We start from the raw sequence: 20,425 nt of genomic DNA on the forward strand, positions 1-20,425 counted from the left end.
CATTCATGAAAATGTCAACTTTAAATGTCTTTACACTGCAAGTTACTCACTGTGAGCATACCACCCACTTATCTTATACCCTACAAGGGCAGAGTCTGAAAAGTTTCAAGATCATGACATGTAACAGACCAAACAAGCACAAAGCCTTATTTAAAGGCACTATTAACCCAGCTGGAAACATGACTAGAAGCATGAGTAGAAATAATATTTTATGTTAGACAGGACAGACTTACCTGCAGGTCAAAGAACTTGCTGTATCTCCTGTAGATGATCTGGGAAGTCAGGTCAGACCATGTTACATTGATGATATAGACCTGTTCAGGGAAAAGAAAACACAAATCAGCCTGGGCCAGGAAGCACAGGACACATGCAAAGGCAGAACAGCCAACAGAGGTTAATTTCAGCTCTCACTGGCTGTTCCCACTCCCAGTGAGGAATATAGCCCTGGGAGCAGGATTAGCCTAAATTAAAGCCTGTTGCAGCCTCCAACACAGGTCTTGGGGGAGCACTCAGTGCTCTCCCACACATCCCCATCAGCAGCTCCCTCCAACTTGGCTCTGCCTGGGATAAAAGCTCTAATTGAGGGACGCCACATTTTCTGGTCTGTGGTAGCACCCCCTGCCTTGTGTCCTCTTTGGAGGGTCCCAGGGCCAGCTACAGGCATGGCTGGGTGAGCTATTCCACCCCTGCAGCAGCAGCTCCTCAGGGGGTGCTGATCTCCAGCCCCACGCTCCAGGTTTGTGTGTGGAGCTGTGGCTGCCGCCCTTCCCAAGCAAGGAGTGGCTCTGGTTCCACAGGAAATCCAAAGGAAAGGCAGCTCCCCAGGTGCTGTGGAATTACAGCCATGAAACAGCATTGTGGAATTACAGCCATTGCTCACTCACACCCATACGTGTGTGACAGAAACCAAACCCTACCACATCACACAGCTCTTGCTGAGTCACATCAGGGGATGTAAAGCTGGACAGCGAGAGCAACACTGCTTCCTTGCATTGATGGAAACAGCAAGGGAAACCTGGAACAAGCCCAGGATTTCCCTTGCCCAGCCCTAGTCCATCCCCAAAACAATTCTCTTACAGAAACACTGTTTAGCCAGAAGCTGTGATAAAAATGATTTGCACGCACACACACACACGTGCAAACTTGTCCATACACATATAAACACACACACACAAACCATGAAAACGTTGCCTTTTGACCCTGGTACCTCTAAGATTTTTTTTTTTAAAGTTACAAATACGCTAGGTTCTGCTCTCATACACTTGCCCTCAGGCCAATGCTGGTCCTGCTGCCTTGATGACAGATCCACAAGAAGACTTCAACAAACACAGGATGGAGTTATTAAGGGCAACCATGGACATCAATATAATGAAAATCACAGCTAGGAGAGCTCCTGGGCCTTTAAAGCAATTCCCAGGTTTCACATATGGACTGGGATAACGATCTGGCAGAGGAAACAGGCAAGCATTCCTCCTCCCTCAGCCACAGCGCTGCAGCAGGAGATGTCCCTTCAGCCATGGAACCAGAAGTGAAGCTCTCAGTCGCCAGCAATTAGGATGGATAAGCATCACCTCCTTCTCCACCTCCCCCAGGACACCAGTCCATCTTCCAAGCTACTGATTCAATTGCTTCTGTATTTTTACCAATAAAAATTATTGCATGAAAATCCCTGCAGGGGTGTTGAATATTGGCCTTGACAACATTTTTCCAAGGACCACCAGTGGATGTTTTTTTCTTCCTCTTTCCCAGTAGGAGAGGGATCCTCCCAGAAACCACAGAGATCCTGCAGCCATACTTCCCTCTCTGCCTGTTACAACCACATTCAGTCCCCAAGGCATTGTGCCTCCCATCTCCTGCAGCCCAGTTTCATGGCACTCAACAACTGGAGATGCTGAGCACAGGCTGTTAAGGAGATCTGGGGCCTTTCTCATGATTGTACCAAACATATCTGCTCTTCCCACCAGGGCACAGACCATCAGGGCTGACAAAGGGAGGAGCTTGACTCTCAGCAAACCCAGGTTACTCTGCTGCATCTCACAATTCTCTTGGAAAACCAAACCACCCAACCTCCTTTCTGCAATGCCCATATACAAAAGGGTGACATCAGCCCTGCTCTGCTGCATGGAGGGGAGAAAAGTCTGTGTGAAATGAAGACTTCAGGTCCCCTTTAAAGATTTTACCCACACAGTCAAGGCAGAGGAGTCAGAGCCTGGGAAGGAAGCTGCTGTTGCCAATTTTCAGGCCGGCCACACTACACTGAAGAATATTTTTCCATGTGTTTGTTGTGGGAAAAAAAAAAGTTTGTAGCTTCACTCTGAGCTAATTCACACACAAATATTTCTACTCATCCTCTATCCAACAGCTACTTTCAGATGGAAAACCCATTGGATTAAAAACAGATCTTGACAGATGGGAGCTGAATAGGCTCCAAAAGCAACTTCAGATACTGTAATTCTGGCCCTGAGTTCTCACAAAGGGAATGAGACAGGAGGAGAAACATATTGCACATGTAAATAAAGATTATAATTTTTCGTTCATTATGCATCTTTTCTTCAGAAACTAGAAACAAAACACATATGCCACAGACATCCAGGCACTTTGAATTTCATGGCACTTCAGGCTTCTCTGTGCTGCTCTTCAGAACCCACAGAAACTGTGAGTTCCTGAAATTTTTAACAGCCTACAAGTCTGCTTGTTCAAAACCTAATCCAAGCAGAAGTCAATCCTGCTTTAAGATTCAGTTTGGTGGTGCAGTAAGTGGCACAACGCCTCCATGACACAAGGAGGGGCAGAGTTGGGTGCACAGGGATATTCTGGGCAAGAGGTTGGATTTATTTGGTGCAGGGAAAGGTGCAGGAGCAACATCCACTGCATGGTACAGACATTGCCCAGATCTGAAATTCAGGCTCTGTGGGAATGAAGCTGCCACTGACTTCAGTCAAGCCAGGATTTTGCTGCACATTTAGGACAGCAATTAAATCTTTTTGAGTCTAAAGTCTCCTCAAGCCCAGTAAGTGATGGATAGGGCAGCATGCAGATACACTGACTTCTATTTCAAGGAAAGATTATAGCAGAAGCAAGAAAAGCCTTTAATCATAACCTGGTGCTATGTAAAGTGAAAAACCAGTGGGCTTAAAATCTGCTTGGTGGGAGACAGGTGCAAAACCTAAATCAGCTATTGATCTTTTTTGCTTGTTTGCCCAAAGCAAATTGCTTCCCAAAAGCCACCATTTAAAATAATGGGGTTTGAAAAAGATTTGTAAAATGCCATGTTATAAATGCAAGGTCTAGAGGTTTCAGAAGCCTTAGATATCACATTTCTCTTCCTTAGAGATCTGAGTTTGGAAGTTATTTGCTTCTGCTGCCTTGGTCAGATGCATAACCTTTTCATGAGCAGCAAACATCACATCAGCTTACCTCACCATATTTTTTTTTTCCTCAGATCTTAAAATGGGTTGCTGTGAAAGTGATCAACAATGTCCCAAGAGAGAGGGAGAAAAGCAGTCCTGGGGGAGCCCAGGGCCATGCAAATGCAAGGGGACAAGGAGGCAGCAGGAAATATCAGATAAATAGGGAGAGTCACCCAAGGCTTGAACACGCAGCAGAGCCAGCACTGCTCTCACAGCCTTCTCCAGAATCAAGGGAAGGCTTTCTGTGGCATCCAGCAACTCCCCAAAACTGAGCCACACAAGGCACCACTCCAGCCTGCAGCTGGTCCTGCCCACGAGAGAGACCTGGCTCCTTGGCACTTTCTGTCTTGATAAAAAGATAAAATCAAAGTACCTTACATGCCTGGGAGCAAGCTCTTTCATGTAAGCACAGTGTTTTCCTACACACAACTAAACTGTAATTGAGATTCCAAATTACTACAGTAATTAATTACTAAAGGCAAAGAGACCTGCTTTATGTATCTGCCATGTTTATAACCATAAAGGAGTAAAAATGCAAATGCTATTCAAATGCTTCACCTTAAAAATCTTTAACAAAAGGTCCTTAACAATGAATGAAAATTGAAGTAGAAATTACAAACAACTCACTGCACAATCATTGAGTGCTCCAGTCACTAAGAATGTTCACATTTTAATTTCCCAAGTCCAGTCTTTTTTTGATGTATTATTATATTTTTAAATAAATCCTTCTTCAGAGAAACAAGAAGTTGACTTGACAGACTGTAGAATATTAATCAGGAACTGAGCTTGATAAGTAGCTCTTAATATTCATGGCTTATGAAAGAAGGTGCAGGGTGCTCTTCCAGCCTATGTCACATTGAGACAGCCACAGTACACAGAGTATCACCATACAATTTCAGAAAGCTTCAACCCACAAAGAGTGACATCCTACCATTTCAGAAGGCTTCAAGTGTCTGCCCTCCTTGTTCTTTAGCCCAACCTTTTATACCCTCGTGTTGATGCACTGCCCCTGTGCCCTCTTCTCCCTGTGGTGGTTGCTCAGTGCCCCTGGGCACTCCCTGGCTCGTTGCTGTCAGTGCTGCTCACCTGCTGCTCACAGCTGTGCCCATTGGGGATGGGGCTCTGCCACAGCCCCACTCCCAATCCCCACACACTGTGTGCCTACAGGGTGCCAGGGGCATTTTATCAGCTGCTAATTATTGTCGTTTAATCCCAGCTCTGGGAAACTTCTTCTTTACCTGCCAGAGAGCAGAAAATTTATTGTAAACTGAAGTCATTGCTCTCCCTTGACTGTCTACACAAGCAATGAGGAGAGATGACTTCCTACTACAAAACACAGCCACTCTAACGTCACTGGGCATGACCTTATCACTGACTGTCTTGTTTTCACTGGAAAATATCCAGCTCTAGCCAGCACAAACCCCAGAGGTAACAAATTCAGGTTATTCTCATGTGACCTATTTTTCAATTGTTTTTTCAGAGGTTAACACCTTGTTGTCTACAGCCAGATGAGATGGAGTGGAAGTCAAATGTCTGAAACTGGTCGTGTGATGAGACCATGATTAGAACATAGACAAACACAAGAGCAATTGGCAAAGGGAAGATTGAAAAGCAGAAACCAGAAATATCCCTGCACACATTAGAGAGGGTGTTGTTAACCTCTAATAAGTCATTACAGTAAACACCAGCTATTAAGAGAGTTCTGTGAATGCAAAAGACAACACTATGGTGCAGTTTGTGTGCAGATACCATCGTGATATCCCCCTTTATCCTGGAAAATGTCAGCTTCTTCAAAGACTCTTGTTTAAGTGTTGGATGTTTGTCCTCCTATGAATCAGGTCTGAGCTGGAAAATGTACACCTTCTCCCTGTATTCAGATGCTATCACCACCTGTGAGCTGGAAGCTTTCCACCAGCACAGCTCAGCATGTGAATGCTCCCTGCTCCACTTCCATGCAGTCAATTCGACTCCTGCAAGGCTTGCAGCAATTTCAGCTGCTTCATTTACCTGGCAGGGTTTGCATTAAAACAACTTAAACTGCAGCAAAGTCAACATTCATCTGTGCCCTAAATTACCAGAGTACAGCCACTGCACCAACTCACTGTTTGCATAACCTTTTAATGTCAAATGTGTGCTGATGAGCACAAATTGGTGCTGGCCCAGATCCAGATTTGAAGTGATATCAGCCTGGGGACAGCAATTTTGGTACCCACAAGACTAAAGCAGCAAAGCTGTTCAGCTTCCTGATGCAGTTTGGTTGATTTTATGTATCTTCCTCCATCCTGTAAGACACTGGAAACTGGGGTTTCCCCAGGATAAGGGGCCCTAGCGTCCTCAATTTCTGCCCTACACAAGGGCCAGTGTGGCAACAGGAAGGGTGGAATGCTCCAGGAATAAACAGAGAGTGTAAGCCCATGCACACATCACCTGTGCCTTCACTTGGCTTGGATCACATCTGACTCTGGATTCAGCACAGCACAGGCTTCTTGCCCAGCTCACTAACATCCAAAAGGCCCCAAAAATCACTGTGAGACCTGGGAAATTCCCACAGAGGTGAAGTCAGACCCTCAGCCCCAAGCCAGTGGTAAGTCCATCACTGGTGCCATGCAATGAGGTCACCTTTCAGCACTATGGTCTCTGAGGTACCTCAGCTCGGTGCAGGGCCAAGGAAGAGCTATTTTCAAACCCACTCCAGAGCTGTTCTCACTCCAGGATTTTGAAGACTGAGCTGAGAAACAGAGATGAAACTTGGAAGAAATATGAGACCCAGGGAGCCCCAGACAGGAAAGGTCCTTGCAGGGTGGCTGCTGCCAGGGCAGGATGCCTCAGAGCAGTCCCAAGGAGGGGCTGATGTGGGCTGCACACAGGTGTGGGGCATCTGGCTTTCTCATGCACCAGATGTGCTCTCACAGACACCCCTCTACCCAGCTCGTGTTTCCATTACCAGTGGGGAAAATGTAACTGAGAAAAAGACAAAATGACCCAGGGGTCTCATGGACAAATATTGCACGTACCTAAGTCTTGGAAGCAAAGCAGAGTTACAGTATGCTGGGAGGGAGTAAACTGAACAGCTCTAGCATTTGCCAGTTCTCATCTGTGAGCAGCCACCACACTGGCAACTAAAGCAGGACATAGCAATTCCAGTTTCCATCATAATTTTCAAGCTAATTAACAGTCAAACATACAAGTGAGGGGGAAGAAAAAAAAACAGGTAGGGGGAGATACGAGAGTTTTCCTTTCTCCATATTTCTTTTGTGGATCTTGTTTCACCTCTAAGCTACAGTGTAAAAAGATTAATGCTGCCTCTCTTTTCAGCCATATCACACCAAATCTGTTGTGAGTACACAGAAAACAAACTCCTTTCCAGCTCCTAATCTAGTCATATTCTCAAGACTCAAACTGGGTCCACTCTAGTTTAGAAAACCACATCACTACTGCAACCTATCTGAGCACAGATCTTCTTCTTGGTGGAGCAGTAACCAGGGTGAAATCTGTTTCTCTTTGCAAGATCCCAGTACTTAAAAACAAATGAGAATAGCAAACAACTGCCTCGAGCCAGCCAGCAGACATCCCTGGAACACAGGAAGAGGAACTCACTGGAGTATGGAGGCACCTGGCTGGATGACTTTGCTGGTTTCCTAGCTCCAGGGGGACAGACCAGACACAGAACAGAGCTGTGTCTGGATGAGGAATCCAGCTCGTCGTGTCACACAGGCAGAATAAGACAGTACTTAGCCTCCCATATTTTTCTCATGCATTGATGAAGTTTTAAAGCCCACAGTTCAAATTCTGATTTAGTCTCCACTTCACCCCTCAGGTTTTTGGCATTTGCCAACTTGAGTTTCTAAACACTGTCTTGAGGCCTTTCCAGCATCTTCCTGCTAAGAAGATTCTGAGTTGTCCCACACACTCAGAGCAATAAGCCAAAAGCAGAAAACCACCCTGCTGTATTTCTCTAAATGGCCATGTAAATGACCATGAGAGGCAGAAAAAGGTAAAAAGTGGAATCTGCACCCATGATTTGTGGCAGTAACTTGACCAGAGAGCTGCAGAACTGGAACAGCTGGGAGCCCTGCAGCTTGGTTACAAACCACCTTGGAGCCTCTTGCCAGGCTTGTTTGATTACTTCATTTAAGTTCATCCTTGGGGGTGTGTGAGCAGAATATGATGTGTCTGATTCTTGCAGACATGCAGTATCTGTGCTGCATTAGCAGGGTGTTGTTTGTTCTTAACTGATATCCTGGGTCATGTCAAAGACCTGTCAAGGCTATCTCAACTCCAGCATATCCAACAACTACAGCTTACAGAAAGAGAAAAAGAAACAGCATTAGTAGAGACTGGTCACTTCTCCACTACCACTTTCCAGCTTCTGGAAGCAGATGAGCAGCTTCCCTGCAAGGGGAGGAGACAAAGCAAGGGGACAGCATCCACCCTTTACATTTACATGTGTACATGAGGGAGAGGGAGCATCTGTGAGGAGCACAATGAGGACTCATATTTCTGTTTCCAGTCTGTCTCAATCCACCTACATTTACTTTCCACGTGTGATGGAACTATTTGTGAAGCAGAATAACCACAAGACTCAGTTTCTGCCTTTTAACAGTTGTCAGGTTATTAGAAAATAGAATATCTAAGCCTAGATGCATTAGAACCTTAGAGTAACAAATATAAAATGGAAACAAGAACATACAGGCTCTCTGTGAAACCTGCCTCCCTCGTGGCCTTCTCAAATAGCCTACCCAGGTCTGAGAGAGGTTGTGCAAGGCAAGCAAACAAAAATAATACAGCTGCACTTGGAGGTAAAGATTTTTCAGCTTACTGCCTCTTAAATCTGAATGCCTTCTGACTTTTAAACTATTTTAACTCAATGCTTGTGTCCTTCTCCTCAGCAGATGGTTGGTGTTTCATGACGACCCTAAAATATAAGCATTTGCTGGTGGAAGAAGAAAATCTCCACTCAAGAAAAGAGAATTGGAAAAAGAAACAATCAACAGAAAAAAAAGACTCTTGAATTTTAAATCCCCCAAGTTTCCCTGACCAATTTTGCATACAGGAATTACATCAATTTCACTGAACTGGTTTTAGAGAATGATTTGTATCTGAAGTTGTTCTGAAATAAAACCTATCAACCCCAAAGAGTACAGCTTAATGTGGAAGTCCTCAGGGCCAGTGCTGGATGGCGAAGTGAGGTGGAGGTTTTTCTAAGCCAATCATTTCTCAGGTCCTACATCATCATGTCAGTTGCAAGGAAAACAACAGGCATCAAGGGGAAACAGCACTTTTAAAAAAATTACTTTCCAATATGAAATTACTTAATTCCCCTGTCCTTCTTCTCTACCAAGAAACAAATCTTAAAAACCCACTCAAAACTGACTCCATCCTCCTTCAACTGAAATGAATTTTAACAAGAAAGTATTGAGGCAGACTAAGTGTTTCAAAAATCACTCCTCAGTTTACACCACATCTTGCAGTGTTCAGCTGTAAGAGATCACTCTGCTGTCATCAGCAATGATGATCATTCAGATGAGGGCAATGATTGTATATTAAATCCAATCCTGGTCCAAATGGGTACAACCTGCATCTGATTTTGACTGCCATTACAGCATCATTAGACTCACAGAAGCCAACAGGAAGAGTTTAATTCCCTTCATGGTGCTGGATCAAACCTCACATGAAAGCAAGATTGGTAAAGTATCAGAAGGATGCTGCCAAACTGAAGAGGCTTCTGAGAGAAGCAGCTGAATTAATTTTGGCACAAGAGGAATTGACTTGAGGGATGTTCAAAATAGGACAAGCAGAGCTCTGCTCATATTTCAGGCAAAGGGATCTTTGTCATGGAGTGCCCTGGGGCCAGAGATACAGGAATAGCTTGGTCAAATAAGAACTAACAAAAACCTGCTTGCTACTGTTAAGTGCATCAAGATTGACAAGACAGAGAGACAAAATACAACCTGGAAATTGCTTTTTTCTACATGTCTCAACCACCCCTGCACCGAGTTATTTGTGCCTGTGGGAGTTCTCTTGGAGCACCTCTCTGCTCTCAGAACAAGGGCCCTTCTACCCTGTACCAGCAGGCCTGGGCTGATGCATTTCCCCAGCTGTGGAGCTCCTGCTCAGTGCTGGAGCAGGCACAGCTTGTGGGCACACGCAGACGCAGCACACTGGTGCTGCCCAGCCCGTTGCACACAGAGGGTCTGTGAAATGCAGACCCTCACTGGCCCAGAGGGCGAGTGCTCCCTGCCCAGGCTGCCTTGGGGCTGCAAAGAGGCCTTGCTGCCACAGCCCAGCCTCCCTTCTGGCTCCCAGCATCCAGGATTCCTGCTCTGCAGCAACACTTGCATGTAGTTTATATTAGCATGCAAATCTTCTGGCTTTGATTTGTAACCTTACGTATGACCCCCAGATGCAGCGGTCGGAAAAGCAAAGCAAGGGCCTGGGAAAACGAGCAAAACTCCTCCAGGCCCTTCCAGAACAATGACAAAGCTCTGGGACATTCTTAGTCCAAATAATGGAAATCTCCTGGGATTTTGCCATAGAATAGTGGGATTTTTTTTCTTCTCATTTTGAGTAGAGGGAAATAAAAAGTTCATGTAAACCAAGAGACCCTCAGATTCACAAAGCCAGACCTGAGGGGCACAGTACTCTAAGTGTGAAAAAAAACAACTCTGAAACAAACTCTTCTAGTTTCTACCCTGTTTGTGTCGCTACGTTTTTCACGCATGACTAAAGGATAAAACTTGAGGTGAAATCAACGTCAACCAGCAAAGCATTCCAGAACTGCCAGCATAACATGCTGACAGATCACAGAATGGTGTGGATTGGAAGGGACCTGGAAGATGATCTAGTTGCAACCCCCCTGCCATGGGCAGGGAAACTGTATTTGCATTTTAAATGCAAAATGATAGAAGAGCAACTGAAAAAATGAGCTATCCTCAAAACATAAACACCATTCTGCAAATGTTCAATGCACATAGATCTTAAATTATACTGCATGACTACATCTATATATATCTATAAAAATATAAAAGAATGAATGTACTTGTTCTTTACAGAACAATTCTGACAATGTAAAACCAATTCCTGGAAAAAAGGGAACAAATTTCCACAGCCCCTGAAAGACGCAATGCTGAAGTCACTGGAAAAATGTCTTTCACTGTAGTGACCTTTGACTTCAGCTTTAGAGAAAAATGTTTCTAGTGGGGAGAAGAGTGAAAGAAGAAAATGATTTTGTGTCCTAATCTTGCAAACAATGACCAAATTGCACTGCAAAATGCCTAAGAGGCAAACATGGAGCACCCTGCTTATTCCAGCCCTCAGTCCCCGGCCTTCTGGCCAAACCAGGAAAACTGATGCAAGAGTCCTGTGCAGAATGGATTCCCTCCCGGCAGGGCACGGCACTCAATTAGACACAAAATTACCTTCTTCCTGTGGACCTTCAGGGTTTACAGGAAGATGCTGTGCCAAATACTCACACCCTCAATCACTGCCTCTCTGCTAAGCTGCACTATTGTCTCTGCCCTTTCCTTCCCTCCTACTCTTCTCACAACCATCCTCCTTTTCCCTCCTTTTCCCACGCTTGGCTTCCTGCCTTCCCATTTGCAGGAACAGCCTCTCCAGCCCCAGCCATGCAGGACTGTCACAGGCCGTGCAAACCCATCCCTCTCCAGCTCTGCAACCTGGCCCACACACAGGGACAGGCACAGGGACACTGAGCCATGCCCAGCAGCTTCCAGGCCTTCCAGCACTGCGGGAGGAGCGAGCACTGCTCCACCCTGCCGGGATTCACAGAGATGGGAGAGATGGGAGAGATGGGAGAGATGGGAGAGATGGGAGAGCTGCTTTGTCCAGCCCAGAGCAATGCCAGGCTTTGGGTATTTCTGCTCAAAACGTCGCTTCCTTTAAACCCTGCAAATATAAGGATCCGAAGGTAGGAAAAGCTCTTCAACTGCTGGGCACAGGGATGGCTGCTGGACAGGACAGTGCCACTGCCTTGCTTCAGCCCCAGCTGAGGAACTGGGAGATGAGTCTCCAGGCTGTTCTGCAGCCAGAGGAGAAAGCTGTCCTGCTGACCTGCACTGCCCACCAACCCAACCTGCTTCTCTGCAGTGTGTACATGGGGTACAAAGGAGATGGGCCCCTAAAAGAATGCTAAATTAGCATTAAATTAGCAACTGATTATCAGCAGTTGTGACCATACTGCCAAAGGATCTGCTCACCAAATCCAGCCCTATCCTGGCTCATGGCCTGGCACAAGCCATCACCTGAGCTCCTGCTGTGAGCCTGGACTCTTTCAGTGTAGGGGTGAAGAACACTCCCAGGGATCTTCAGTCACTCTAAGCTGGGCTTTGTCACTTGCACAGCTTCTCCCCATAAAAAACTCCACATCTTCTCTGGAGACATGCACTGCTGTTTGGCAATGCAGCTTCTGCCAGAGATTCCAGGGTGGCAGTGGCTACACTAATTCCTTCTTGTTTCACAGCTCAGGCAAAAACCTCACATACCCTGGGAATTACTCATTTTTGGAAGGAAGGTATGTGGCTGCAAGTCAGCATGTGCCCCATTAGAAATAAGCTTTTAAGGGCCATGCCCATATTATATGTTCTACCAAAATCACTAATAAAACATGAATCAGCAAAAAGACTTATAAGTTTACATTTCTGTCAAATTCAGGGCTTACAGTGCTTGAGAACAATAAACAAACCTCTTCCTTTCATTCCCAAGGCTGAATGTTCTCCCACTCTTAGCCACTTAACGGGAATTATGTATGTTGCACAGACAGAAACTCTATTAAATCTGCTGAAATGTCCACCCAAAGCCCAGAAAGATCACTGACTGTAGCACCAGGCTTTCAAGAACTAATACAGCTGCACTCAATACATCAGCACCTGGAGACAGCAGGAATTTGCTAGGCAGAATTTGGAGAAAAAGTCCTAGCTTTATGCAACCCTACACTGGGAACTCAAACTGGCCAAAGCTACTCATCTCAGATCCCTGTCTAGGTAGGTGCCAAGGGTACACATCCATCTCCAGAGGTGCCTCTTCCTCTGCCTGCAGCAAGAGATAAATCCAGGCAGACACCTAATGCCTACAAGGTGAAGCTAAGGTGGGTGTACAGTAAGGAAAGGCCCTCATGGTGCAGAGATGCCCAAATTCACACCAACCTGTGTCTCCTCTATGATGCAGCACTATCAGTCCAAAGCAGCTTGGCTGAGTCAGCTCACTCACACAAAGAGCCCCAAATCTTTGCTGGGCACATGAGCTCTGGCTCAGCACCACTGGTAGTGATGTAACACTTCCATGTGCCTGACCCTTTTAAAAAAAAACAAGGATTTGACTCCAATCCTCATTCAAAAGATTCAAAGTTTTTAACCTGGGTCCCCAGAGTGATTCTAAATTCTAATTTATGAAGCGCCAAACAGGAAGGAGCTGGAGGCAGCACTGCAATTCACCACGAGGCAGAGAGGCAAAGAGCAGGGAGAGACAAACCCTGCAGCCACCTCTGGCCAGGGGGCAGGCTGAGCTGAAATCCCTCACCCCCATGTGCAGGGCATGAAGCAGTGGGCTGTACGCCACAAAATGCGGGAGGTGTGAATTACAGCATCTTAACTCACACCCTGAAGTGTCTTATTGCAAAAGGGCTTCTGGCAGAGGTAGGATTTTTTATTTCCAATGTTGTAATTCCCCTGTCTCTTCCCTCTCCCCCACAACAGCCCCTCCAGTAGAGGTGCATCCAAAGAGGATCAAATCTCACCCTCCTCAGCCCTGTGAAATGCAAGCAGAACTAGCAGGACTTGGCCCACTGTGCCTTTTCTTAAGGCTTCAGCAATATTAAATTAATACTCTTTAAATATGAAACACTTGTTGCCTTGGAACAACACAAAGATGGATGTGAAATCTCTGGATTCACAGATGGGTGCTATGGGTGGGCTCTGCTGACACGGAAAGCTTCCCATGCTCCAGCAGAATTCCTCCCTTTCCATCTTCCACACCCCCCTGTGGCAGGGGCAGAGGGGCTGCCATGAGGTGCCAGGAGAGTTCTTGGGGTCAGGGCCTCCTTCTCCAGCTCTGTTTGCAGGCTGCTGATGGGAGCTGGCTTCCACCTGCATGCTCACAGGTAAAACAAAGCCTTGCCCACACACCAGCAGATACAGACTGTCAAATGTGAGGGCACTGCCCTCAGCAACTCCACTGGGCCACCAGCTCCAGGATTTGCCCTGGTCTGACTCAGGAAGAAGGAATGGACATGCTGGACATCCCCTAGCTGGAGCAGCAGGGTGATCCATCACGCCAGGGCCAGGAGGATAGATTCCATGGTTGAAAAAAACCAAAATCTGGGGCAAAAATCTGCTCACAAGTCAACCAAATTCCACTGGAAGTAGCAAACATGGAGTAAGTGTTCCACAAGGCATCCCAAATCCTGTCTGACACAGCCCCTGTGGCTGCCCTCACTTGATGGAAGGGACAAAGCCAGGAGCTCTAGCAGACAAGAAAGCCACAGGCTTGGGTGCCAGAGAGACACCAGCAGGCTCCCACAGTCTCTCCTCCTTTTAACCATCCAAATTGCTCCTGAGGGTAAGCAAAGGAGGCCGGTTGGAGAGCAGACTGGTAGTTTCAGGGGAGGATAAGCACCAGCCCTGAGACGTGGCTGACCACAGGGCAAAACCACAGCCCCATCAGCATTCTGCAGGAGTGTCTCAGACAGCCCAGGACTGCCCTGGATGGGACAGACCAGAGCACAGCTGGGGCTGCATGGCTGTGTCCCATCCTGTCTGCGCTCCTGAGCACATGATTTCTGCTCCTCCAGCTGCATGGGAGGCTTCTCCACCAGCAACACAAAGACAGCCAAAACGTTCCTCAAGGCTTGTAAATAAGGAGGCACACCTCACTTGATGGTGAGATTTTTCCTGCTCTCCATGGTCACAAAAAACCCCTTTTCTGAACACTGAGATGAGTGATTTGCTTTGGTCACATGGATGAATGTCACCTCCTCAGGACAGGAAACCTTCCTAGAAAGCGTAGGGCAGAGACTGAACAGCCTGTGGAGATCACAACAGCAATCCCTTGGAGACTCAGCCTGCCAGGGCACTGAAGGACAGAGCAAATTCCAAGAATGGTTAACTTCTGGCCTTAATTCCAGAAATTTCAATGGGATTTAAGCCTGCACTTAACTCTTGTCACTGCTCTGCAGCCTGTGACCATCAAGGCCTTTCTCTCTGTCCCTTTGTCCCAAGAAGTGACAAATTACAGTGCCTGGACTTCTACAACTGCTGATTTGGGATCTCTGTGAAAGTCCTAACTTGCTGAGTATCATCCTACTATAATTCTGGGCTTTCCCCAAAGCAGTCCATGCAGCTGGTCTACACCCCTGACCAACAGCGCTTTTCCAGCCTTGCAGAGATGAGCAGGAACTCTCCAGCCCAACATCCCCACAACTCCAGCACACACAGATTGCTCCCATACCCTATTTTCACACATCACTCTCAACCTGCCAACTTTCAGCTGGAGATGACTGAATCCTCTCCATATTGGCTCACTTCTTGCCACAGCTGCAGCATCCTCCACAAGCTTCCAACCCTTGTTAAACCTCACGAGCTGTGGATGCCAGCCTGGGGAGGGATCTGGAGCAGCCCCTCCATGGTGGCAGGGAAGCCAAGCCACGGCTGCAGCCACTCAGCAGCCAGAACTCTGTGCAGAGGCTGCCACGAGGCTTTGGTGTCTAAGCAGTGCCTCTTAGCTTGAAACCATGAAAAGCCTCAGTCAGCAAGGGTGTCACCAGCCCCCCAGGTCAGCAAACCACTATCACACCAAGAAATCAGAAAGCAGAAAAATGTCACACTTCTATCTGATCAGCCCCACTGCAGGCCGGTGGATTTAAGAAGAAGAACAGGCAAAAGAGGCTGAAGCTTTTTTCAGGAGTTCAGAGAAATCCCATCTATAGGAAAGGGGTATTGATTCCCACCTGCAGATGTGGCCACTCAGGTCCACCAGCACACCTGGAAACACCTGAGAGGCTGACTGGAGACCCAGCAACCCTCTCACTGACAAGGGAGCCCTCCTTAGCTAAAAACCAACTCCAGAGCACCACTGAACTACAAATCTCCTTGGCAGGGTAAATTATCGGAGCATGATTTAAAAGTGAGCTCTGAAGCGAGGGAGCTCAGCCAACCCCTGCATCTGGCCACAATATTGAGAGTCAATTCCCTAGTTAACAACCTCAGACTCCATCGAGGTGTGACATTAAAAAACAACTTAAATAATGTCCCAGCCATGTCATTTTATTCTTTTTTTCCCTTGAAAGGACATCTGGCATGCAAGCCTTGGGTTTTCCCTCATCCCAGAAAAACCAACAGCCACATTTTCCAGAGGTCTCTTTTCCCTACCCAGGGAGTGGAAGGGATGCAGTCAGTTAATGCATGGCTCCTAACATTTTTCCAGCGAGCTGGTTGGACTCCCATTCCCTTCTCCCATGGAGGAACACAGCTGCTATAATCAGCCTGTAGCTGGGAAGGGGATGGAAATTCCATTCCTGTCTCTGCTGCATAAAAATCAGCAGCTGACACTGACAGATTGCAATGAACCTATAACCCCCTTTAAGAAGGTAAAGCATCTCTTATCTCCCACAGAAAAACCCTCCAGAAACAAGTGCCTCAGGCTGGACATATCAATTTACAGTAACAGTCTATAGATCTGTTCCTAAAACTAACTCAAGCAAAGCTTCCTCCACGCCCAGGCTCTTGCATATACCTTTGTAACCCCTTTAGAAAAGCAGTTTCAGGACTGCTCTGGTGAAGCAAACACTGATTTCAGTTGCACAGTGTGAGGGCTGCAGCTCTTGTGCTCCCAGCAAATGTTCTGTCCTAGTAGGCAACAAATCTGGTAACTGGGGAAAATATTTGTGCAGCCTCTCCTTTTTTTAGGTTGACATTAGCTGAAATTCTCTTCCAGCTTCATGTTCTTGTGAATTTTTTCAGCTGCCAAGAAACCATCTTTTCACCAGAAGGAGCTGTGGAAATGGGCTTGGATATCTATCACAGCTCCAGCAAACTCCTCATGACAAAACCAGGTAGGACTCAGACCAAGCCAAACAAGAAAACAACTTTAGCTCCTACACTCAAGTGAGCCCAGGGCCAAGGACCACTGATGCCAGTGGGATTGATGTGAGGATGGAGCTTGTGAGAAGCCAAATCTGAGCTGTGAAACATTGAAGAGTTGTTTCCCAAACATTAGAACATGGCCTTAAAAAGGACCACAGTGTTTCCAGAGGAAAATAGAATTGAAGCTGCATGACTGAGAGGGAGCCTTGTTTGGAAGCTCCAGTCCAAGAACCAACTCAACCTTGTCACTGGCTCAAAGCTGAGGGGATGCATCTGGACATGAGGGCAGTAGGAGAGTGTTGTTTTCCAGCAAGGGAAGAAATGCTTTTTGAGAAAATCTTGTGCTTTGGTTTCAAAGACCCATGGTGAAATGCAGAAGAAATTCACAAGCTTGCGAATACCAGTACCTGCATGCACAGCTGGGACATGTAAACTTGACAGTGCCAGACACAAGACAGAAGAAAAAAGTGTTTTGGAAGCAATGGTTTTTTCCAGGAAAAAAGAGCAACGTGGCTATAAAATAATGCATTTTCATACCAAGTTTATTTCAAGCCTTGTGCTACAGGCAGTGCTGGCCTACTGACTGCCAAGCTGGCTACTGGGTTTCTCTTCACCCTGTGATACTTATTTGATTGGCAAGATAGTATTCCAGAGCAATAAAACCCTCCTGGAACATTCTTCCAATAAAACAAATTCCTTTTCTTAGTAATCATTTTATTTGACTAATTATTAGCAGCACTTGGAACAAAACAGAGAGCACAGGCAGAATCCAAGAGGATTCAGTCCCTGCCCAGCAGCTGCTCATGCACTGCCTGAGATGGACCAGCACTGAGATTTCCATCTCAGCTCCCCATCCTGGACAGCAGAATAAGCAGAAGTCTACTGGGAGCATGCTGGGGAGCTGCCTGCTCTAGGGAATGATGTATGCCAAGGTCAATAACATCTGTATCAACTTTATGTCCTGCCTTGGCCTAGGAAAGATGCTCTCTTGCACTTGCCTTCAAGGAGCAGTCCTGTCTATCCACATCAGCATAGGTAAGTTTGCTCTACAGGGTGCAACATCCCTCTGCAATGATGAAATTGCCCTTTGGCAGGAATGGGGAAGAGTAGTAGCTGTACTTTCCCTATACAAAGCAAACAAAAAGTATATTCCTTCCATTTCTTTATCAGTAGCTGAAGATACAATCTGGATGCAATACCTGGGAGACTGAACTGCTCTGCAGCCCATAGGGAAGCAGCATGGTAAGGGAAGGTCTGGTTAAACCCAGATAAAATCCATTCTAGGGGCACTGTAGAGCAGAGATTAAAATTCAGGAATTGGATGGCAGTTATTCACAGAAATGAAGGAAAAATCAAGGGCACATTTATTTTTAAATTCACAACCAATATGAGGGGCATGTTGCTGAAATGCAGTAGTACAGTGCACCCCATGCAACCAAAGCTGCCCCTCCCAGCAGCAGAACAAACTCCCTGGAGTCTCTCTGGGGCACACTCGAGCCCTGTGGGATATTCCTGTGGGATATAAAAAGCCTGCTGACTCGTTGGCAGGGGCACAGCAGCTCAGTCACGCACAGGGATTTTCTCCTGGAACAGTTCTCGCCTCACTCCGCGTGCAGGCACAGACACACACAGCCCCCAGCCCAGCAGGGATGGGATATCCCAGCACCAAGTACTTCAGAAAGTTCAAACACCAGGCATGGCTGGTGGGGAGAGAGCACAGGCTTCAGCACCACGGGGAAGGAGGGCCCCAAGGCCCCAGCCCACCTCCAGCTCCATCTCCTCTCCCACGGTGCCTGGGGCAGCGTTTCCACTGAAGTCCTGTGGTTCCACAGACCCAGGTCTGAGGCCAAGAGCAAAAGCAATCCTGGGATGAACCTGCCCTGCACAACGTGCAGAGGGCAACACAGTTGTCCCCAGAACAAGGAATGTGAGGTTTAAAATAATCTTGAGGGGCAGGCAGGGGGAAAGGACAATATCCTGAAGCATAAAACCATGATAAGCACATTGGTTTCGCAGTTGCTCGAATATGAAGCCAAGCCCTGGAGCTCTGCCAGCCAGTCAGTATTTTTATGACTGTATCAAAGCACATGATAAAAACAAAAAGCTTAAGGGTCAAACTCAGTGCCAGGATTAGTAACCAGCTGAAGTGAATAGCATGATACCAGGTCTGAGCAGGATCTTCTGATCACTTAAAACACGTCTGCTTTTTTTACACAGACAGCAGCCGTGCCTGAAACCTGTGTGCCACATTCCTCCCCTTCAGCTCGTTCAGGTGGGGAGGGCTTTGTGCAAAACCTCTAAACCATCCCCACCAACAGGCACCAGCAGAGCCTGCAGCTGTCTGGAGTCACGTACATCACCCAGCAGAGCACTCTGTCCAGGCCCTTCCCTCATTGCTATTTCAGTCGTTTAATTCAGACACTTGCCCCTGTCAGGGCTGCCCCCCACAGCAGTGGAATATTTCCAAATATCCCTGCATTAGGCACTAATGCTCACAGGTGAAGCCTGCAAGCATCAGAAGAGCAGAGCTCCCTTCTGAGTAGATCTCAAGTTCTTACAAGGAGGATTAGATATTCTTAATTTATTCAGAATAAGGAATCAGCCAACTTGTGCTAAGGGATTTAACACAAGAAGCTGCATCAGAGATTCTGAAAGACCAAAGGGTCCTTTCATGCTACATCAGAAACTGTAGGTTGAGAAAGGGAATTCATTGCAGAGCAGGAGATCCCAGCCCATGGGAACTGTGTCCATGACTGCCAGCAGCTGAGGCTGAAGGAGCCCCTTGGGAGCCCTGCTCAGACTGTGGCTGCTTTCCCAAAGGCCAGCATGGTCACTCCAGAGCTCCACCATGGTTATACACACGGATGCTGCTTGCTGGCACCGCTGCAGCTCAGAGAACAAAGGGTTTGCAGCAGCTCTGAGCTGCAATGCCTGGAATCCAAACCCATCAGAGACACCTTCTCTCCCTGTGGGTATCGGTACTCTGTGCCTCCCTCAGCTTTGTCCTGATAAGGAATGAGCCAGGAGAGGGACGTGGCACTGGGGTGGTGGCACGTCCCCGGCTGCAGACAGGAGCTGAATGGATCCAGCAGGACACGGTGCCACATCCCCCCACTGCAGCCTCCTTCTGCATGGCCACACAGCCAGGGCATCCAACAGAGACCTTCACTTCCAGCTGAATTTCTCTTTTATCCAAGGAAACAGGAGCCTTCCCTACGGAATCATCTCCAAGAGTGAATTTAAATGTAATAGATCAGAGAGAAGCTTAAAGCTTGGGTCGTTTGCTCTAAACACTGGACGGCTTGGTTATTTTGTTCACTGTTTGGGCTCCCTTTTATGTTACACATAGAGATAATTCCTGCTTTTCTAGGGCAAAACTGGGAATTATTTCCTTTCAAAAAAGCTTTTTGACTAAATAAAATTACTTATTTATGGCATTCAGCATTTTTTCAACAGTGCTTTTCATTTCTGCAGAAGATGCAGTATTTTATTCCAAAGGATGAAAATTCAAATAAAAGCCTTTTTCCACCTTTCAGCAGGAAAGACATCCTTTTTTTATTGAGCACTAGCTGCAATGACAATTCTCAAGTTTGTGTTATTTCACTGAAACAACAGTTTGAAATGCACAATTCTAGCCAGTTGCTTCCATTGCAGACAGAAGCTCTCTTACAACAGGAATTAAGGACAATTTGGGGACTATGTATGCACAATGGAGGGTTTTGGTATGTACATGTCATTGTGACCAATTTGTACACAAAGACAAAATTACAGCTGGAGGAAAGCACTGAGGGAGGACACGACTGTGAACAGAAAAAGTCTGATCTTCCTTGTTCAAGCTGTTTACCACCCATCACTTCTGTACCTAAGCTCTGACTTCATTTCACACAAGCTGACAAAAAGCTCTCATCCCACAAAGTGCTG

At 46.7% G+C, this 20,425-nt stretch overlaps 1 protein-coding gene across 4 annotated transcripts in view; it reads right to left on the reverse strand.

Moving 5' to 3' along the window:
- The window catches only part of SH3PXD2A (SH3 and PX domains 2A), a 235,349-nt gene that overhangs the window by 193,705 nt on the left and 21,219 nt on the right, over nt 1-20,425 (reverse strand). For all 4 annotated transcript variants that reach the window (XM_074545171.1, XM_074545172.1, XM_074545170.1 and 1 more), the window contains exon 2: nt 234-314. In XM_074545171.1, the coding sequence (XP_074401272.1) occupies nt 234-314 (81 nt within the window). The remainder of the gene's footprint in view (nt 1-233; nt 315-20,425) is intronic.

The sequence above is a fragment of the Zonotrichia albicollis genome, chromosome 7, assembly GCF_047830755.1.
Source record: "Zonotrichia albicollis isolate bZonAlb1 chromosome 7, bZonAlb1.hap1, whole genome shotgun sequence".
NCBI lineage: Eukaryota > Metazoa > Chordata > Aves > Passeriformes > Passerellidae > Zonotrichia > Zonotrichia albicollis.